Below are 21,443 nucleotides of genomic sequence, written 5' to 3'. Positions count from 1 at the left end.
TCTGAATAAGTTCAATGATGACACCACGAAAATATCCTCTAGTTCTTAAAGTAAACCTTTTGAGATCTCTTAGAGAATTTGAAGACTAAAAATGATTAAAAAAAAAAAAAACATAGCTAGTGAGTTTTGGCACTCCAGCTTCTGATAACATACTATATTAAAAAAGAAACCTTGGTATTCTGTTCATAAAATGCTGTTTCTTCAGACAAGGTCATTGGTCTCCTTGGCCTTCCTGTCCTGCTCACCAATCTTCCCTTTACTTTCTTTTCCCTGCTTAGCCCATGGGCACGCATCCCTGATTCTTTCACCATAAGCCCTCCTGGCCCATTTACCACTCAGCTCCTGTAATTCCAGTGCCATCCCACTCTTTACTATCTCTGCCCCGCCTCTCCAACCTCCCGATACATATCCCACGTCACTTCCTTCTTTCTCCAAAGGTGGGGGGAGAAAAAGAGTAGAGAATAGACCTGACAGGGTAAAGGCCCCTGAGATAGATCACTGGGTTGGGGAATTAGAGGAACTGGGGCCAGGCAAGATGGCTGTGTGGGAAAGAAATGAAAACTGCTGCCATGGACAGAGTCAGATACTGTACAGAGTGGAGGTCCTGAATGTTCTTAAGGGGAGCAAAACAGGTCAGGAAAATACTACGATACAATGGGGCCAGCACATCAGAGGAGGCTGTCCTGGAGGCCACCCAAGAGAAGGAACTACAGTCAAAGAAAGCAACATAGGCAGCAGAGTAGAGAGTTTTGCTGTTTTTAAAAATCTGAGATCAAGTTGATGACTGAATTATTCAACATATTAAAATGCTTGCTTGCTGAATAACACTATTCTCTGCCCAGTTACACCCTGCATTGACATTCTAAACACGCTTTTCTATTATCTCCCTATTTTGTTCTTCTGCATCTCCGTAATCCTCATTAAAAGAAAAAAAATGACCCTGACTAAGCACAGCATCTATGACAAGAATAGTTCTTACTCTAGTTGGAAGACTTTCCAAATCAAAGGAAACCAACATGACAGTACTGAAACTGATATAAGTAACTCTGCATCAAGATCTTCATCTCTGTGATGAAACTAAGGAAGATGACGTAAAAGTGCTTGTTTAATAACAAAAAATTATAGCTGCAGTCAACAAAAAAGCAAAAAGTTGCTCAAAAAAGGTCTCTTCCGTCATAAATAAGAGGTGGGATTATCTGAAGACGAAGATGAAGGATTTAGAGAAAACTTGGAGGTAGATTATATGTATCTCTTCACCGTTCCTCAGCTGGTATAGAATCAAAAAGGGCTTTTCAAAAGAAAAGCTAGAAAAATTTGCGCTAAAGTCCACTGGACTCAATTATGACACTTCTGATGCATTTTGCTTTATAAAATCACATTAAAAATCAATTCTACTATTTCCTTCAGTTTTTCATGCTGAATAGATCATCTTCACTTTATGTCATGCTTAGTTTCGTTTTGAATTCTCTATTGTTATTTAAGAACTTACGTTAGACTGAAATGTGTTTGACCTTTATATTTTTGTACTTACTTGATATTTTCTAATATATTTATAAGTTAGTGTTTAAAATGTATTATTTAGTTTATTCATTAAAAAAATAAGTTCTGAATATTTTTCAATAAATTGGTGATGTTAATACTGACTTTTGGCATTATCTGAAAAAAAAAATCAAAACATCAGAACTATCATTTATTCTGGTATTGCAATCACCAGTGGGAGAGAAAAAGATCTTTCACTTAGACCATCTGGGAATGATGGAATAGGACCAAATGCCACTGTCTTTGGTAAACACAAGACAGAAATAAGAATGATTTCCTTTTCATAAGAACATGAACACTTACGCTATCTTGGACATTTCAACCAAAGGCATTAGAATATGATCAAGGTTCTGTGCTGAAGATGAAAATGGGAGCTTTGTGGGTGAATGAGGAGACTAAACGTGAGTCAGGAGACACAAGTTCCCTTCTTATCCCCAACGTTTAAGAAGTCCTCCTACCACACATCTCAGCCTACACTACAAGTGAGCAAAACAAGAACAGTGAGGAAAATCGAAGCAAACGTAAGCCTGAAGGAGAAGGGCAGGAGAATCTGAGGTGAAGCAGTGGTGGAGGAGGGTTTTCTACAGCGAATGGGTCTCCCATTGTGACCACATATAACGGACGTAGGTAAGCCAGGTGTATCTACCTACATCAGAAACTACCTAACGTGGGGGCTTCTCCATACATATCATATGCCCCGTCCTCAGCACTGAACAGAACATGCTGTACATGCTAATCTTTTTCTTTTAAATTTATTTATTTATTTATTTATATTTGGCTGTGTTGGGTCTTTGCACGCAGGCTTCCTCTAGTTGCATTGAGCTGGGGCTACTCATTGTGGTGTGCAGGCTTCTCACTGCAGTGGCTTCTCTTGTTGTGAAGCACGGGCTCTAGGTGCATGGGCTTCCATAGTTGTGGCACGCGGGCTCAGTAGTTGTGGCGCACGGGCTTAGTTGCTCCGTGGCATGTGGGATCTTCCCGGACCAGGGCCCGAACCTGTGGTCCCCTGCACTGGCAGGCAGATTCTTAACCACTGTGCCACCAGGGAAGTCCAACTAATCTTTTATTAAATGTTTACTGAATGGATAATTAAATGAACGAATGAATTCAAGTCATAACTTGGAGGAACTAGAAATTGAAATAAAACGCATTTCAAAGAAGAAACAATGGAATAATGAAACAAGAAATAATGTGACAGACTAAATACTGGAGATGATGACAAAAAGAAAAACAAAAATGCCTGCAAAGATTTTTGTCTGAGAAAATGGAAAAAAAAATAGTAAAGGACAGAAAAAGAAAAGGTAGAAAGGGCACATGGTTTACTAAAAAAAAAAGATGAATATGAATTTGAATACCAGGTTTAGGGAACAGAGTCTATCTGGGGTACTCGTATGGCAAATGGAAATGAGTGTCAAAATGCAAACGAGAGGTCCGAATTATGAAAGGAGATTTAGATCAGCACAAAGGTGTCACCTAAAGCCATCAATGTACTGAAGTCTCTTTGGGAAGTAAAATTGAAACAAAAAAGACTGAGGACATACTCTAAAGAGTCACCCCGTTAGAAACAACATAGAAGAACCAGACAGAAAGAGAGCTCAGAGAGAAAGTAAGTAACTGCCAGTTATCAAAAACTATTAATCAGATACCTGTGTAGCTAACAACGTGCTAAACACGCTAACGAACTTTCAGTTTAAACAGGCTTCTAATACCACTGTCTTTATCACATTAAAAAAATTCTGGTCAGAACTCAAATTCTAAGAATTGCCCAATCAACTTACCTGGGGTCACTGGAACAGTTAAACGTGCCTGTACGTATTCCAAATCTTGACACCTTTTTCACCATTTTCTCCCAGTGGATTTTACCCACCAAAGGACTTCTGTCATTTGCTATAACCTATTCCCCCCAAAAGAAAAACAGATACTTTAATCACCTAAAATGGAGTCAAACCAACCATTTACATCTATAACTTTACTTTTTTTGAAAAACATATTCTGTTCCTAGATCTTGTTTACTACATCATCATATTATCACTGCAATTCTTGTAAAAGGAGCAACTGTCCAACTGGAAAAGATTTAAAACACTGAATACAGTACATTAAACTCTCACACTCTGTGGTAGTTATGCAGAGGGGGAGTCAAAACCATATTAAAACGCTAGCCACATTCTCCTCCATGTGGCTTATCCTCTAGAATTAACTTACACAGGAAGAAAATGGCCCTTGGAGTCATTTCTCTGCTCTGAAAAGAAAATTTTAAATAACCCAAATAAAGCTTACTAAAAATTACCACATGTGGGTTCAACGAGTTCAAATTTCACTTTTTAAAAGTGTAATTATGGAGCCAAGAGTCAAACACATGTTTTCTATCAAACTATGCTTGACTAAAACAATATACTACTACTATGGCATTTTTCTTAACAATCACGAAAGGTTCTAACATATTAAAAAATTACCATTAATAAATTCTACATTCTTGAACTTCTAACTTCAAATTTGCAAATAGCTTTCAAACAGTTAGGATTGGGGGAAGAAAAAAAATTTTTTTAAATGTAGATTAACCTTCAAAATATGCAATGACTTTTCTCAGACTCTCTAATTGTTAATATCTTTTCCCTTTATTCCTTATCTTCCTGATTTTAATGAATAGAGATACCAGTAAAAAACAAACAAAAAGTATATATTAAAAACAAAAATAACTAAATGGGAAATTAAAGGAAATCCAAAAGTGTCCTATGTCTTCATGAACCCATCTGTTTGATTTATTTTAAGCCCAGGGTATACAGGCCAAGTTTATTTTCATGAATGCTATATTACTGATACTATTTAATTCAAAATTACAGCACAGTACTCTGGGGGCCTCTAAACTCTCTAGAAGGAAGGGCCATTTTCACATTCACAAAGCCTCCAGGAAGTGAAATCCCAGGTAAGTGTGTGCAATGAGTGCCTGGGAGAGGCAAGAGCTGGTGCAAATACCTCATCTCTGGTCTCTCCACTGGGAAGTCTAACAAATTTCAAGGGCAGCAGGAGGAGAGAAAGTGCATGGTGGTGACAAGTGACTTAAAGTTCACTTTATGTGCCAACAGATTACTGTCCGATAACCTTTGCCATATATCACTGATACTATCATCCTCATACCTACAGAGACACACATAGGTATGTAACACTTTGTAACATAACTTTGAGGCTTAATAAATACATACACAAATATACAATTTAGGCATTGAACAAATGGTTCTGATAGTACTTTTAAGTGAAAATAAATGGCCTTAATGAGGGAGGCACATGTTATTAAAATGCTCAGATGGTTGAGGTAACCAGGAGGAGAGCAATTTGAGGACATGGCCTTAGCAGGTGAAAGTGCTTTCTGAGGAGGTTCACACAGGTTACATTACCCAGTAAGTTCCTAGCTTCCACATTTTTCCATTGTCTAAAAGTACTTTATAAATTTTATCTGAAAAATAAGGGAGATGAAGCAAGGCAGGCTTTTCTCTTCTCTTCTGTTTTTCTTTTCCTACCACTGAAGAGTCAATATGGTAGTTCTTTCTTCCATCAAGTAACCAAAGAAATCTTGAACTTATTTTTCAGATTACTCAGAAGGATTAAGAAATCTCTGTAAAATCATATCGCTATACTCCCTGGTCTTTGCCCTGTTTTTTAAAATAACTCCCCTTTCACTCCTATTTCCTGATCAGTGCTGCAAATAGGATTTGGCCCTCAGTCTAGGGGCATCTTTCAGTGAAGATCCTGATCACTGCACAGTCATCCAATGCTAGGAAAGGAAGTAGGAATGAGGGGGTTGTTCCAGGCACCCCTGGTTATAGGACAGACAACAAAAGTGTGTGAAGAGAGGTGGTGAATATCTCTGAGGCAGGTACATGACAATGTTTAACCACAGGGCCTTATTTATTCAGCAAGCTATTCCAACATCTGCTTTGAAGAGTTTAATGATTCCTGACTAAGAGAACCACAAAAAAATGAAAAATCCCTTAGGCAGTGCATGAAAGCATTTTATTTGACTCTTTAGTTATATTTACGCAATTAGAAATTGCTTTATCCAATGTCCTATATAGTTATATTATTCAACTGAAGGTTTAGCATAAATTAAATTTCGTGGAGGCCAAATTAAACAACCACTAAAAATGTTTTAACAAAATAACTCATCTGGCTTGTCACATGGCACAACAAAATACTCTAAGCCTATTACTACTGTGTCACATCAGTAACAGTTTCCAAGTTATAGCTCACATCCAAAAGCATGCACAGTGATTCTGAATGGCATTCACTCTGGTGGTGAAACGGGAAGCATATTCCTCTGCAGTTCACGAAGGATGTTGCATTCTCTGTGGGGAATATTTTCAGAGACTAGAAAAAACTAGATGAAAGTACAGCCTGAGTTCCAAGTCTCAAGTCTGGAACGGACCTGGCAACATAGGCTAGCAGTGAAGCAATCTTTCCATCCTCCTTCCCAGGGTATCCGCCTCTCTAACCACCAACCCTACACTTGCTCACCATTGTTTTCCCTGCAGCTAGCATGATGCCTAAGTCAGGTGGGCACTTATTAAATATTTATGTTGAATTAAACTATTTCAGCTTTTTATGGTTTAGTAACTCATTCTCTTACTTCTGATTATATAGGTTCTCTAAAGGCTCCAAGTTTCCGATATCTGTTATAATGAAAGTCCCTTCCCCAGCAACCTGTCATCTGGGATGTTTTCGGACAAACATTAGCATAACTAGTACCTGGCTATGCAACTGCACATCAATGTTCTTGACCCCAGTCACACACACAGACTTCCAGTTCAGTGTATTTAAAAATACACTTTTTTCAGAAAAAAAACTACTAGGTTTTTCCTAGTACTAATTTTCCTGGTTTCTACTTTATTGTCTAATAGCTCTTTAGGATCTCTCAAGATGGTGGCACCATCACGGACCATCTAACTTAGCTGGAAAAGGTAATCTATGCTAAGAGTTTTTACTGGCCCACACATTTTAGTAAACCAAGCTGTGAGCTGTCTTACGGAACAGACTGTAGGTTATTCGTCTTTTTTGCCCTTATCACAGGTTCAGCTGGCACACATTAGATTTCAATAAATATTTGTTGGATGGTTGGATGAATGGATGAAACCAGTGGTTTGCTGGTAAATGTTTAACAACTAGCTGTCTAGAAGAAAACAGAAGCTCTGATTTCTACCATTTACTTATTTCCTTGGTGTAAATACTCCCACATGGTTGATTTCAAGTTACCAACGTGACATCTCTAACTGTGGAGTTGGAAAGGGATGTTAACAATCGCCCTTCATGAAGCAGTTTGAGCTGGCTCCAGCACAGCACTGGAAGGAACTGAGTTGGACAGTGTGAGAGGCTAAGTTGCCATGTTTTCTGATGTCAGTCTTGTGTAGTCCAGTTAAACGTACAAAGAAAAACTGGGCCTCAGGTTATTGCTTACTCCCTTCCACATGTGTTACACTGGTATAAGAAAAAACCCACACACTTTCGCCTATTTTTTAGAGGTGGGTTTTATTACTAATCAGAACATCTGTCATTTCCCTTTTAATATTGTTAATCCCCATACAACAACATGGAGGCTAAATTAAATAACATAACTCAATATAAAAGGAGCGTAGAGCTAAAATGTTTTTCTGCATCTCTCAATATTTCATTAGAACAGCGAGTTTCTACTTTCAAAATCATAGACCACAGGGACTTCCCCAGAGGTCCAGTGGTTAAGACTCTGCGATTCCACTGCAGGGGGCATGGGTTCGATCCCCAGTCGGGGAACTAAGATCCTGCATGCTGCATGGCATGGCCAAAAAAAAAAAAAATCATAGACCAACCTAAATATATATATGCAAATTGTATAAAATCATTAAAAGTGAAGATGAGTAATTGACAAAAACAAAATTCAACAGCATTTAATTATTTCTTTGGTAGCCTCACTAGCTTTCTTTGAGTAAACACAAATAAAAGCTCTTCACCAATACAAAATAAAGGATAAGATGGCTTGCCAAGTATTTCACCTTTAGCATAGTGTCAAGAGAGGAATAAATAACTTAGAACCTCCCTGAACAAAACTACTGTCTAGGAGTAAAAAATAAACAAGTTTTAAAACAGCTAGTAACTCTTTTCAGCCAAACAGGAACTGTATTAACATAATACTTCAGTAAATATTGACCTAAAGCTTTTCACTGCTACCTCAATTCCACTGATGTTAAATTCCTTATAATGTGACAAAGCCAGCAGAGAACAGATAGCACAGTCCCTCATTGAACTTCTTTGAACAAAAGTCAAAATGTAGAAATAGAAATGTTAAGATAAGGATAAATCTGTAAAATCCACAACGTACACTAACTTTTCCATTTCAAAAGCCTATCTACTGGGACTTCCCTGGTGGCACAGTGGTTAAGAATCCACCTGCCAATGCAGGGGACACGGGTTCAATTCCTGGTCCGGGAAGATCTCACATGCTGTGGAGCAACTAAACCCATGCACCATAACTACCGAGCCTGCGATCTAAGGCCTGTGTGCCGCAACTACTGAGCCCGCGTGCTGCAACCACTGAAGCCCTCGCGTCTAGAGCCCATGCTCCACAACAAGAGAAGCCACCACAATGAGAAGCCCACGCACCGCAGCGAAGAGTAGCCCCTGCTCACCACAATTAGAGAAAGCCTGCGTGCAGCAACGAAGACCCAACACGGCCAAAAAAAAAAAAAAAAAAAAAAGGCCTGACCAACAATCTTTTGAAAGAAAAGTAACTTCTATTTGTGAGGCTAAAAAGATTGGTAGGCAGCAGAATCAAAGAATCCACAAAACTGGAAATAAAGAGCTAATGAAAGATATGAGGTCAGGTTAGGAACAAAGCAGGAAAACTTAGAATGTTAGAAAGAAGTGATAGAAAAAAGATGACTTGGTTCTTTCATGGATTACACAGTGTATTGTTGCTAAAGATGTCCCATATGTGTTGCTGCCTTAGAAACTAAAATTAGTTCTTTCCACCTCATATTACAGAGAATACAGGAGAGACATGAAAAAGCTTCACATGAAAAGAAGTGTGCTAACACTCTGCTTTAATGTAAGGATAATTCATGAGCAGTAATACATCTTACAACAGTTAGGAGAAAGATATGAAGACCATTAACATGTATTATTCAGAAAATAAACTCATGAGTTACCGAGAAGATAGAAATCATAAGGGATATAGGATGAATTAATTAAATTATAGAAATTCATGTTTCCTTTTGTAGTGTCAGTCCACATGCAGTATCACCAAAAAAGATAATCAACCTGGATTATCTTTTATTATTACCAACCCATTCCAGAAAAATAATGAACTGACCAAGTGATGGAATAGCTAAGTCATATACCCATTTATTAAAGTCACATTTTCCCCAAATCAGTAAATCTAGACATCCTTTCAATGACATATAAAGTCTAAAGTGCTAATTATCAGTTATATGCTACCTGAGAGTTAGGTATTCATCTGAGAGTATAATTCATCTGAGTAAGAAAATGATATTGGAAACCTGGGAGAAAAAGAGGAAAGAACTTTGATGTGCTTAAATATTTCTTATCCAGGATACCTAAAATAAATGCAATATGAAGAAGATTGAATTGTTTGGGATCTATGCATCCTCACAGATTAAAAAAAATGACAATGATAGAGCAAACTGAAATGAGTCAGCTTCTTTTAAAACAAATAGAAAAGAATGATAATTCAAACTGTTAAAAACTGAATTCTTGGGCTTCCCTGGTGGCACAGTGGTTGAGAATCTGCCTGCTAATGCAGGGGACACAGGTTCAGCCCTGGTCTGGGAGAATCCCACATGCCGCGGAGCAACTGGGCCCGTGGGCCACAATTACTGAGCCTGCGCATCTGGAGCCTGTGCTCCGCAACAAGAGAGGCCGTGACAGTGAGAGGCCCGCGCACCGCGATGAAGAGTGGCCCCCGCTTGCCACAACTAGAGAAAGCCCTTGCACAGAAACGAAGACCCAACACAGCAAAAATAAATAAAATAAATTAATAAACTCCTACCCCAACATCTAAAAAAAACAAAACTGAATTCTTGAATGTTATCCTTCACAAGAAATGAGATAAATATAATCTGAGCTGAAAGAATGACAAGCAACTGAGAGTATTTCTCTTCTGTTTTGAGAAGATATTTTCAATTAAGAAACAAAACAACATGGCCCTCTCTTAGGAGCTTAAACCAAAGTGTCTGTGCTGATTAGCTTAGCTTGCGAGTTCAGAGTGCTGAAGGCACTGTGACTGAGGTTTCGATCTCAATCTTCTCAGTTGCCCTGCCAGAGACTGTTCTTCCAACCCAAGCCAGCCATTTGACAGATGTAAGCCACTGGCCCGAGGGAACACAAGCCAGACAGTGGTGATCAGTGCAAATCTTGAAGGTCACTGGAAAAATTGTGTCTTACTGCACCATTCACTATTGATGCCTATGAAGTTTAAAAAAACATTTTCAGAGAAAAATAATTCCGTGATTAGAATTTATAATGTTTACATTCACTACCATTCGTTACTTGTTCTTCTCTTCATTCAAGTATCACCTTATCAGGGAATTCTTTGCCACTCTCTTGTCTCCTTACCCTGCTTATTTTTCCTCTTAGCACTTTCCACTAACTAATGTTATATTAAATATTTATTTAGTTAGTGCCTCCCTCTCCCAACTGGAATGTGAGCTGCCTGGAAGAGCAAGGACTTAGCCTGTTGTATGCTCCTGGTATATCTCCAGAGCCTGGTGTACAATTAACTGCTGAATAAACTGTATGAATTTTGTAACTTCTTAAGGGAGTTTAATCCATGCTTACCTTTAATATGACATAGAAAAACAGTAGATCATTTATAAGCCAAGACTATAATGCTAATTAGTGAAGCAGAGTGTGTTCGTAGTCTATAGGCAGCACTCTATATACCAAAAGAATTTCCAGACTTTTGACACAGCTTTTTCCAACTTTGGAAGGTGTTCAGCATCTTTACCATTCATCTCTATGGGACCGTTCAATGTGTGGACAAACATGAGATATAGGACACAGGGCAGTGGGACTGGCTATTCAGTTCAGTCTCAGGAATAAAACTGAAGTTACCAAAACCATTAAGTCTTCCTCGATCAAACTATCAGAAATAAATATCTGGGAAAAGAAATAGAATAACTATTTATAAATTAAGGCTTTAAAGATGCTACAGTTTATTTTTTCAATACCAATAATTTAACACACAAATAAAGTAGAATTTGATGGATAATGTATAGACAATACCCATACCCTCCTCCCAGTTTCTCTGTTTGCTAGACTTAAAAAATGCGGAATTAGATTATCTGGAGGGTAAAAGGTCAAACACAATAGGAAGGTTGCAAGTAAAGGAAAGGTCATGGATATCCAATGCAATCACCTGAAGAATTCCCAAATGTCAACCCGTTAGCCCAGTGGACTATAGTACTATTCTATCTTCTTTAGGTGTATATGTATTTATTTGAGGCCATGTGCTACAGAAAATCTATCTATCCACAATCATATTGCAAATCAGTGACAGGACCAGATCTGCAAATAAGGTGTCTGGACTCAATAGCTTTTTCTACCCTATTCTGCGGTCATTGTTCTCAGGAAGAAATATGAAGCAGCAATTATTTTGTTTTTTATGTCCTGAATCAAACTTTGCCAACCCCAATGTGAAATAACAAGAACACTGGACAAGAAATGAGGGGGTCTGGGATTTGATTCTGGTTCAATAATCATAATTTTAGCTGAATTCATGTTGTTAATTTACTTAATATGTTACTTTAAGTGAACTTATATTTTAAAAAATTTAAATAACTTTAGACTTTCCCTAAGCAAATTTATGAAATTCCATGTTCAATATAATATTGATTTTTCTAATTTACATAAAAATACACAAATGATAATGTGTGTCCACTCATTTACCATGAGTGGCACTAAACCACACTTTGGGAAGAACAAAAGATGATTTTTAAGGCCCTTCATAGCTCTCAAATTCTAATATGCTAATTAAATCTACAGTTTTGATAGCATAAGAGCTAGGGTTTAAAATTATAATCTCATCAATTTCATGAGCAAAGTAATAAGTTCCCCCACCATTCCCCACAATAGTTCTTCCTCTATAGGCGCAAAGTTGGCTATAGTTCTTTCTTTAGAAACAAAAATGATGAATTAAAAACTGAATTAAAAACTGGAGTTAACAAAAGCTGAGAGAAACAGTACAAATCACTAAATAAAAGGAATATATATGTGTTTCTTACTTTATAATGCAGATCCAACAACTAAAATGGATTTGCTTCTGCTGATTCTTAACAAAACAGTCAACCCTCTTTTCCCGACACTTCCCTTCCCCCACTCTTTAATTAATTTTCATTTTTGTTGGTCTGCAAAACCTCTTTAAGGGGACAGTGGAGCCTCCCTATGAGAAGTGAGTTATGTCTAAGAAACATGACACAAGTACACAGAAGTGTCACCAGCTGGTGACTACTATTTTGGTAAAAATAATTTCACTTCTATCACTGTTTCTAATACCTGAACCAGCCAGATGCCATCTTTTGTGTCTTCTACAAGCTCATAGAAGTGCATTTCACCACTGAAATTGGTACTAGAAACAGATTCAGACGCTTCTTCTTCTTTGAGTGCAGAATAAAGCTCACCTTCCATCAGGTCACCTGAAGAAAAGAAAAAATAACACTAATAAGATTGCAAAAATCTCATGTTCCCAACTTCAATGATAAATTCTATTTTATACTGTTAAAAAATTATGTCACTGTACTTTCATTGCACTCTACAGAAGAGTAGAACCTGAATACACCTATTTAAGATTCATACATTCAGTAAATATGTAAGAAGAACCTTCTATGTGTCAGGCAAAAGTGAACAAAACAGATAAAAATCCATCTCCTGATGGAGTTTATATTCTAGTGGCATCATCACATAATTTATTAGGAAATTACTGAATTTATGCCAGCCACAAAAGCCATCACAATATTATTCAGCTTTTGTCCAGGCATCAAATAATTTTTAAACAGTATGATTTATATACTTCTTTTTTTTTTTTTTTTTTTTTTTTTGCGGTATGCGGGCCTCTCACTGTTGTGGCCCCTCCCGCTGCGGAGCACAGGCTCCGGACGCGCAGGCTCGGCGGCCATGGCTCACGGGTCCAGCCACTCCGCGGCACGTGGGATCCTCACGGACCGGGGCACAAGCCCGTGTCCCCTGCATCGGCAGGCGGACTCTCAACCACTGCACCACCAGGGAAGCCCAATATATACTTCTGACTGACAAGAATTAGAAATGGGTTTACAAAATTTGCTATCACCACCTGCGTAACATAGCAACAGGGCTTACATGACTTGGAGGTTAGATACAAAAGATTACCTATAAGAACAAATTCCATATTCATACACAAACTTACAGTGTAAATTTACACTTTGTATCATCAAATAAAAAGTAAAGAAAAACGTCAAATTATTTTAACTTTTGTCTTAAATGTTAACAATGCAAAAACAAGCATTGTATCACGACAGCAGCAAAACCATCCACAACAAATATTTAAATTATTAAGTTAAATTGCTATACCAAGACCTCTCTGCTATAAAATGTGTGATCTGAGTCATATTTTTGGGAGCTGTGTGTATTCTTTAAATATTATGTGCACTCTTTGTACACTCAAAGTTACAAGTATTTTTAGGCCCAGAGGAAGGCAACACTAAATAAAAGTCTCAAGAAAAAAAATGTGGTATCAAATTACTTTACCATGAAAAATGATTTGGCTTGGGCAGTTAAGGTACTTTTCACTTCTAAACCTAGAAAGTTTATTTATTAGAGATCTTCTACTTTACTTTATTCCCCCTACCCTACATGCCAGCCATGGTAGTAATAAAAGTCACCATAAACCAGTCAGTAAACAAGAGGCATAATTTTATGCAAATAACACACAATTTTATGTTTTCTCTAAAGAAAAATGCATCACTTTTACAGAGAGTGTTCCCTCCTCTATCCCAATAGTGATCTTAACCTTAATCTGCAAATACCTGAGTGCTCAAGTCCTCTGGAGTTAGGATTCTTGTCTATCATACTACATGGCTATAAGATACCAAATAAGGAAAAAAAAATTGTCTTGTAAAAGACACAGCTGACAGATACACTTGAAACAACAAAAAAAGACAACTATCAGTTTCAATTGCTTCCTACAGCAACCCAGAATGCCCTTCTCAAATTACAGTACGTTCCCCTTCCAGGAAGTGTATCTAAACCAAGATATATTTTGTCCAGGGGTGAAAAAAATTAAGCCCATTTCTCACCCAATCCTACCCCAAAACCAACAGTTATTGAAAATGCATTCTTTAAGATGTTAAATATCTCTTAGCTCAATTCTATCAATATGTCTCAACCCACTTAAGCGGATGCAGCCCCTGTGGCACAGAAGGGAAAAAGTAGTTTACACCCAGGATATAAGAATTCAAAAAAAAATCCTTACAGAAATATAAACTCTTTCGAAACAAACAAGATAGGCATTCACAAAAAATATTCACCTTATTTTCACCAAATTTAAAGTATGAAAAGCTAATACTGTGCCCTGTACACTTTCTCTATATTTAAACTCATTATTTAAAATTTAAATCTTAGAAAAAATTTTTTCTATTTAATTTTGTATCTATATGACGTGATGGATGTCCACTAAACTTCCTGTGATAACCATTTCATGATGTACGTAAATCAAATCATCATGCTGTACACCTTAAACTTGTACAGTGCTGCAAGTCAACTATATCTCAATAAATCTGGAAGAAAAAATAAAATATAAAACAAAATAAAATTTAAATCCTAGGCCTAAATGCCTCTTTGATATTAAGTATTCCAATGATGTTTTTCCCCTCCGGGTAACTTGTTATTACTAGGGTGACAAATGCTGCTATCTACAGAGAACGTTTTGGGGTTTTTCTTGTATACTTATGAATTTCAACTGACAAATAATGCTTTCCAATTTGTTTGTAACTGGTTGACATTTCCGAAATTTGAGAAAAACACTCAATTTAGTAAACAACACTAAGAAGCTGCACTTTAAACTGTTATTTTAAAATAACCTTAGGAAGACACACCAACACCCCTACAAATAATTCCAGCCCAGGTCCCTTCCAAAAACTGGGATTTACTTTTTTTTTGGTAGAAAACCTGGACAAAGGAAACCCGGGCAGCTCTGGAAGTAGTCTGCTTAACCCTTCCAGGTACCGCCTCATTCTGGGGGACCACCAGGTACGAGGAAGTACGGGTCGTCCCCTCCTCCGAGTGGAGGGGACCCTCGGGGAGCCGATACTCGCCTGACTTTTCCACCAGTTCCCGGACATCCTTCTTCTCGGGCAACCCCGAGTACCCCAGTCCCCGGCACTCCAGAATGGTCTTCAGCTTCTTGAAGCTCAGCGCCACCGGATCCACCAGCTGGGTGGCAAAGATGCCAGTTTCGTACCACACAATGGCCTCAAAAAACCTGGCCAGGACGAACAGGACCAGAAAATAGAGGAGCAAGAAAAAAAGCTTCAGCCACATCTTCCCCTGCGTCTTCGCTCTTTTCAGAGAGCTCAGAACACGGAGGAGAGGAGGGGAGACTGGGGGAGTGTGGGCGAGGGCACCAGCCTGGCGTGGGGTACGGCGCCCGCCGCCGTCACTGCGGGGACATCCCCGGCGGGAGGCAGGTGGACTGTGCGGGGGTGAGGAACAGACCAGGAGGGGCAGAGGCGCAGAGCCTCGCGCGGGGCCTTCCAGTCAAGAGGCGAGAAAAATAAAGGGGGAAAAAATTTAAAAGTCCACCCATTAAACCCCGAAAGGAGAGAGGCGCGGGGAGACCCCGCGGGTAAGAACAAGATGAGGGCCGATTCCGCCGGCGGGGGGCACTGGGATGTGGCGGGGTCGGCCTTCTAGCACCGTAATCTCAACGGAGGAGGGGGGAGGCCAAAAAAATCATTCAGATTCACAAAGGAAGAGGGGGCCGGGCTGCAGGCTGGGGCCAGAGGGGCGGCGGTCCCGGGAGGCTGTTGGAGTCGGCCGGGCTGAGGCCGGGCTCCCGCGGCGGCAGTCAGGAGGGTGCGGTGCTCGGCGGGGCCAGGCCCGGGGCCCAGCGCGGGGAGGACCGGCCGCTGCAGCGCCGCGCCCGGCGCCCAGGCCCCAGGCCCCGCCGGCCGCGAAGGCTCCACGAGAAGCGCGGCGGGGAACGGCGGCGGCGGCGAGTGCAGGTTCGCTCAGGCCGGCGGGCGGCGCCTTTCAGGCTGGCGGGCACCGCGGCCCGGCCCAGGAGGGGGCGTCGCAGTCTCTGCAGAGGGAAATGGGGCGCGCGAGGCGACGGTCCCGGAGAAAAAACGCAAAAATAGGCCCGAGACGTCTCCCCGGGGCGGCTCTCTGGCTGCCTCCTGGTCACGCAGCGCTCGCCCCGCTCGGATGGGCGGCGCGGGTTCCGGCCGCCGTCCCCGACGACCCCTCCCCCGCGCGAGGCCGCTGCCGTCGCCTCCGGACTAGAGGATCCTCGGCGGCCACGGCCCAAACCGAGACATAACAACTGACGTCGGCTGCGGGGCGGGGCCTCGGGCGGGGCCACAAGGGGAGCGCCCGCCGGGCGGCGGTGGGGAGGAGAGGGGAAGGGGAAGGAAGGGGGCGCCCAAGCCTGGGGGCGGGAGAGCGGCGCGGAGCCGCAGCCTCGACGCGGTATCTTCTGCGCTCCCGAAGTTGCCTCTCCAGTGTCTCCTCCTCTCTCTTTCCTTTTGCCCTGCAGATGTTTAGTAAGTGATTTTGTCTGAGGGTTGCAGTTAGGACTGTGTCGCTTTGTGTGTTTTTTGGTAAAAATGGGGCAGTTAATCATCCTCTTAAGTAAAAATAAGAGTACGTGTATGCCAGGTCCCGGTTAACTGGGAAAATTTTGGCGCAGTTGATTTGAGATGGTAGAAGGCGAAACCCAGAAAACAATGATTTTCCATCTCTAGGTGAGAATGTAGTAGTTTGCGCATTTCTGTGTTGAAGGAGATTTGGTCAAAGGGGGAGGCAGAACTAGGCTCACCCGTCCCTGCCCGTTACAAAGGCCTCACCACACCCCCTCCTCACCCGTCGCAGTTTCAGTCTCAGGGGCGTTATAAGCCAGGTATCGAAATGCTGAGTTCCCAGGGCAAAGGTTGTTGAGTGTGGATATGTCCCAGTGCAAATTTTCCATGCGTTTTCTTTCATTACCCTCGCTGAGTGGGGCACCGCCAGCAAGAGGAACTTACATAAATTGAGTAACGTGGGTGAGCACGCAGTACGCGGTTCTGTATTTATTTAACCCCGGTAGAGCATACTCTTCCTGTCGATCTCTGTGCCAATCTTGAAGGAGAAGGGGATTGCATACATAAAATAAACAAGGCTGGCTTCTACCAGACCCCTTGATGAGGAAGAAGAAGACCCAGAAATTACAAGAGAAACGTTAGCCATTGTGCAAAGCTGTCAAATGTCCTGAACTAGGGGTGAAAGTTGTAGCGAGAAAATGGGTGTGATCCTCACGCTTGGAACAAATGAGGAATGGAAAGCAAAGAATGGACCGTGAGAATGTAGCCTCAGAGTGGTACCCTTTTAGAATAAAGCAAACAAAGGCATTTCAGTGTCCAGCTAGTGGAGGATTATTTAGCGGGGTTGGGCCCAGGGACGAGGGAGAAAGAATCAGAGGAGGAGGTGTAGGAATGTACAACCGGCTCTTGGCCTCTGCGTGTGTGTCTTAACTAGCGTCAATGTGGCTTTGTTTCCAGGGCTGGCAGATCAACGTGGGAGGCTGTATTAAACATTCTAAAACGCTTGGTTCTGAAATTTCAGAATCCTTGGGCATGTCACAGTGATGCTGTTACTGGGTGATATTGCTGTTCAAACCTTGACATATAAAGTGATGTCCTTCACCTCAAAGAAATGTACTCACTGGAGAGGAAAGAGTGCAAGAGGGGCAGGTGGGGAAAATTGGGGTGGCTGAGGATGGAACCAGCCAGGCCAGAGTTTCAAATTGGAAAAATATTATAGAAGGGACTGGAAAGGAGTTACTAAAGAACACTTTGGACATTTCTTGTTTGTCTTAACTGCCTCCCATCCTCAACACCCTGGATTTGTTCCTCAAGGTTAAAACACTTAAGAAAGATTACAGCACTGATAAAGGAACACGCAGGGTTGGTGGGAAATAGGGATATGGACATTTACATCCTCTATTGATGGGAATGTACAACCTTTCAGGAGAGCAATTTACAGCGCGAGTTAGAAGGCCCCCTGAAATATATGCTCTTTGGCACAGTGATCTCACTTCAGGGAACTTATCCTGAGGAAAGGATAGAATGTGTGCACAAAGATGCATGTGCAGAGTTTTGTTATTATTGTAAAGTTAATAATAGAAAAAGAGAGAAAAAAAGGGAAAACCCAGGTGAACTATTAGGCAGCTACTAAAAAGAAAGATAACTGTATGCATCTTTATGTGATGGGATTTAGATGATTTAATTTTTTTCTCTTGTGCTTTATCTCTATTCTTTTTCTGAAGTAATCATACATTATTTTTGTAATTTAAAATTGTGTTTTAAAACATAAAACAGGGACTTCCCTGGTGGTCCAGTGGGTAAGACTCCGTGCTCCCAATGCAGGGGGCCCAGGTTTGATCCCTGGTCGGGGAACTAGATCCCACATGCATGCCACAACTAAGAGTCAGCATGCTGCAACTAAAGATCCCACGTGCAGCAGCTAAGACCCAGTACAGCCAAAATAAATAAGTAAATAAATATTAAAAAACAAACAAACAAAAAAAAAAACCCCACTAGAACTGCTGCCCTCGTCTTGAGGTTTAGCAGCAGGGATTCATCCTCCAGGACTCTAAGGGAGGTGTGGGCTGTCCTCCCATGAGGATGATTTCAGTTTCCACTATGCCTAACTGGGCAGATTAATTAGAATTTCTGTTCCAAGACCAGGATGACAAAAGGATGTTTGAAATATTTATCGTTTTTCATAATCTGTTTTTCTAACAGCTAGGCTGCTAATCTGGGTTCAGAATCTCAGATTCTGTTCATTTGTGGGATGATTTAAATGCCTTATCATTTGATATTGTGGCAAGAGCATGGGACCCATAATTGGAGGGGCTGGTCCAGTGTAGACTAGTATCTACTAGCTGTGTCACCTTGTTAAGAAGTCACAAGACCGCTGTGAACCTCATTTTTATCACCTATAAAATGGGAAAGGCTGCTTACCTCATGAAGCTGTTGTAAAGATTAAATGAGGTAGTGAATGTAAAAAGTGCTTTGAAACAAACATACTGCTTGTATTTAATTTAAAATAAAGAATTAATTTTAGAGGAAAAGAAAGTCAATGCCTTTGGTTGAGCTGGATGAAACAAGGTTATTTAACTTAGGGTCCAAAGAGCCCTCCCTTCTTATTTTTATTAAAGTATTTACCCATATCAAGTAACACTCCAAGGCTTCAAAATTGGGACAATTTTGAGAGTGGAAGGGGCAATGGTAACAAAATTATGCCAGACTATCTAGGATAAATTGGGACTGTCCCAGACAAACCCTACTTATAAAAACCAGATCCTCTGCTTGTCCCTACCCACTCTGATTCCCATTCCTCAGAGGCAACTGCCTTCAATTCTATTAAGTATTTTTCTCATGTTTACTTCTGTATTTCTTAATAATAGGTTTTTACTGCTCTTCTTGATTTTTCCATTTTATACATTATCTATTGATTTCTTACCATGGAAGATGAGGAATGATCTCTTTGACACCCTTCATTCACACACCATTTCTCGCCCCTCGTTCCCAACGCGATTATATTACATATTCACTTTTATATTAATGTGTCCATATAAATCTTGTTCATGACTGAACCACATCATTTATATTTCCTTTCTTGTGCAATTGTTCATTTTTCCTGGAGTTAATAATTAACTCAAATTTTGGTTTGTTCTATTTTCTAGGGCACTGTCCACTTATTCATTCCCAAACTCTCTGTCTGAACTATCAAATTACTCAGATGGCTAATCTATCAATTCCATGTTTTATTGGAAATAAACCTGTCCTTGGTCCTCCTGCTCTAGGCTAGACTTGTTACCCTGCAGACCAATTACATAGCTATTGTAATAGCTATGTAGTCATTCCAGGACTACCCTTCACTTCTCTTCCATGTTGGATCCTGGTTTTTTTTTTTTTTTTTTTTTCGGTACGCGGGCCTCTCGCTGTTGTGGCCTCTCCCGTTGCGGAGCACAAGCTCCGGACGCGCAGGCTCAGCGGCCATGGCTCACGGGCCCAGCCGCTCCGCGGCATGTGGGATCTTCCCGGACCAGGGCACGAACCCGCGTCCCCTGCATCGGCAGGCGGACTCTCAACCACTGCGCCACCAGGGAAGCCCGATTCTGTTTTTTTGATCCTGGTTATACTTTGTTATTTCACTCCCTTGTTTGCATGGAACACAACTACAGTGATTTAGTAAGAAAGTGAACTTTGGAGACCTTACACACCTAAAAATTCCTTTATTCTACTCTTATTCTTTTTTTTCCCCCAAACTTAAAAGACTTGGAAGTCTATTACCAAAACCTCCTTAATACCCTTCACCAATTCACCAGTTGTTAACATTTTTGCTGTACTTGCTTCATCATGTCTTTATTTTGAATATGTGTATATTTTTTCTTAAACCACTTAGGAGTTAGTTGCAGTTACTCTTCCTATTTGAATGATAGTCTGGCCAAGTAGAGACTTCTAAATTGGAAATCATTTCCCCTCAGAATTTTGAAGGCATTGAACCACTGTCTTATGGCTTCTGTTGTGACTGGACCGTTCTCTCTGTAATTTGACTCTTCTTTTCATCCTTGGTGTTCTGAACTTTTATGATGATGTGTTTTAGTGCAGGTCTCCTTTCCTTCATTGTGTTCAGTGCTCAGTTTCAATATGGCAACTCGTGACCTTCAGCTGGGAAACTTTTCAATAATTTCTCTGTCCATTTTCTCACTTTTGTGGATCTCCTACTAGTGAGATATTGAAACTCCTAAATCAATCCTATAATTTTTTCTCTTCTTTCTCCAATTTTCCTCTCTTTGCTTTTTGTTCTACTTTTCCAGAGATTTCTTCAAATTTATCTTTCACCCCTTCTAGTGAATTCTTAACTTTGTATATCATTTTTTTAATTTTCAAAGGCTCTTTCTTGTCACAGGGATGTGCCTTTTCTGTAGCACCCTGTGCTTTTTGTTTTGTGTATGCAATACATTCTCGTATCTCTCTGAAGATAGTGGCTTCCCCCCTAAGGTTTCTTTTGCTCTTTGGGTCAGGGTTCATTTTCTATTTGTTTGTTTTGGACTTCATCTTTCACGTTAGAAGCTCACCTTAACTACTTGGTAATTCTTGACTCTCTCCTTGTTCGTAAGTTCATAAATGTGAGGTACTAAAAAGCTCATTGGAAGTTCTCTGAGAGTGACTGGGGCTCACTTAGGGTGAATCAAGATCGGGGCCCGGCCATTTCACTAGAAGGATGTGTAAGTCTTTTTTCTTGGGCTGTTTGTTTTTGTCAGAGAGGAATCCTGCCTGGAAAGTACAGGTTTCACTGTCAGCATCAAGGGACTGGGTGGGAGGAGGCTGGGGAATATCAAGTCTCAGCCATTAGGCTTGAACTTCATACTACAGTTTCCCATGACGTTCCTCACCTCCCTCACAGAGCTATGTCCATGTTTTCAAGTCCAGAGCCTCTTTGTTCACTTCAGAAGGTAAATGTCACATCTTCCTCTGGGCTGGGAGCGGGGAAAGTGCCTGGTTGCACCAGGTTCAACTATATCTTATGAAACTTTTAGCAAATCCTCTAGTTTTCAGCCCCGCCCAACACCCTGGGCTTCCAAAGTGCTGTGTTTCCAATTTCTGGACTTTTCCTAGGTTCTCTGG

At 40.6% G+C, this 21,443-nt stretch overlaps 1 protein-coding gene across 8 annotated transcripts in view; it reads right to left on the bottom strand.

Annotated features, from left to right (window-relative positions):
• Window positions 1–21,443, bottom strand: part of RNF103 (ring finger protein 103) — a 101,504-nt gene that overhangs the window by 8,169 nt on the left and 71,892 nt on the right. For 2 of the 8 annotated variants that reach the window (XM_073791163.1, XM_033838218.2), the window contains exons 1-3: window positions 14,865–16,091; window positions 12,073–12,212; window positions 3,318–3,433 (exon numbers count right to left, since the gene is read on the bottom strand). In XM_073791163.1, the coding sequence (XP_073647264.1) occupies window positions 3,318–3,433; window positions 12,073–12,212; window positions 14,865–15,090 (482 nt within the window). In that variant the 5' untranslated portion in view covers window positions 15,091–16,091. Of the gene's footprint in view, window positions 1–3,317; window positions 3,434–12,072; window positions 12,213–13,577; window positions 13,636–14,864; window positions 16,095–21,443 lie in introns of those variants that run through there. The other 6 variants (XM_019942223.3, XM_019942224.3, XM_019942225.3 and 3 more) reach the window with 6 other exon arrangements.

Source organism: Tursiops truncatus, chromosome 14, assembly GCF_011762595.2.
Source record: "Tursiops truncatus isolate mTurTru1 chromosome 14, mTurTru1.mat.Y, whole genome shotgun sequence".
NCBI classification, from domain to species: domain Eukaryota; kingdom Metazoa; phylum Chordata; class Mammalia; order Artiodactyla; family Delphinidae; genus Tursiops; species Tursiops truncatus.
The sequence above is the reverse complement of the archived record's forward strand: the minus strand, read 5'-3'. Positions and strand labels throughout refer to the sequence as shown.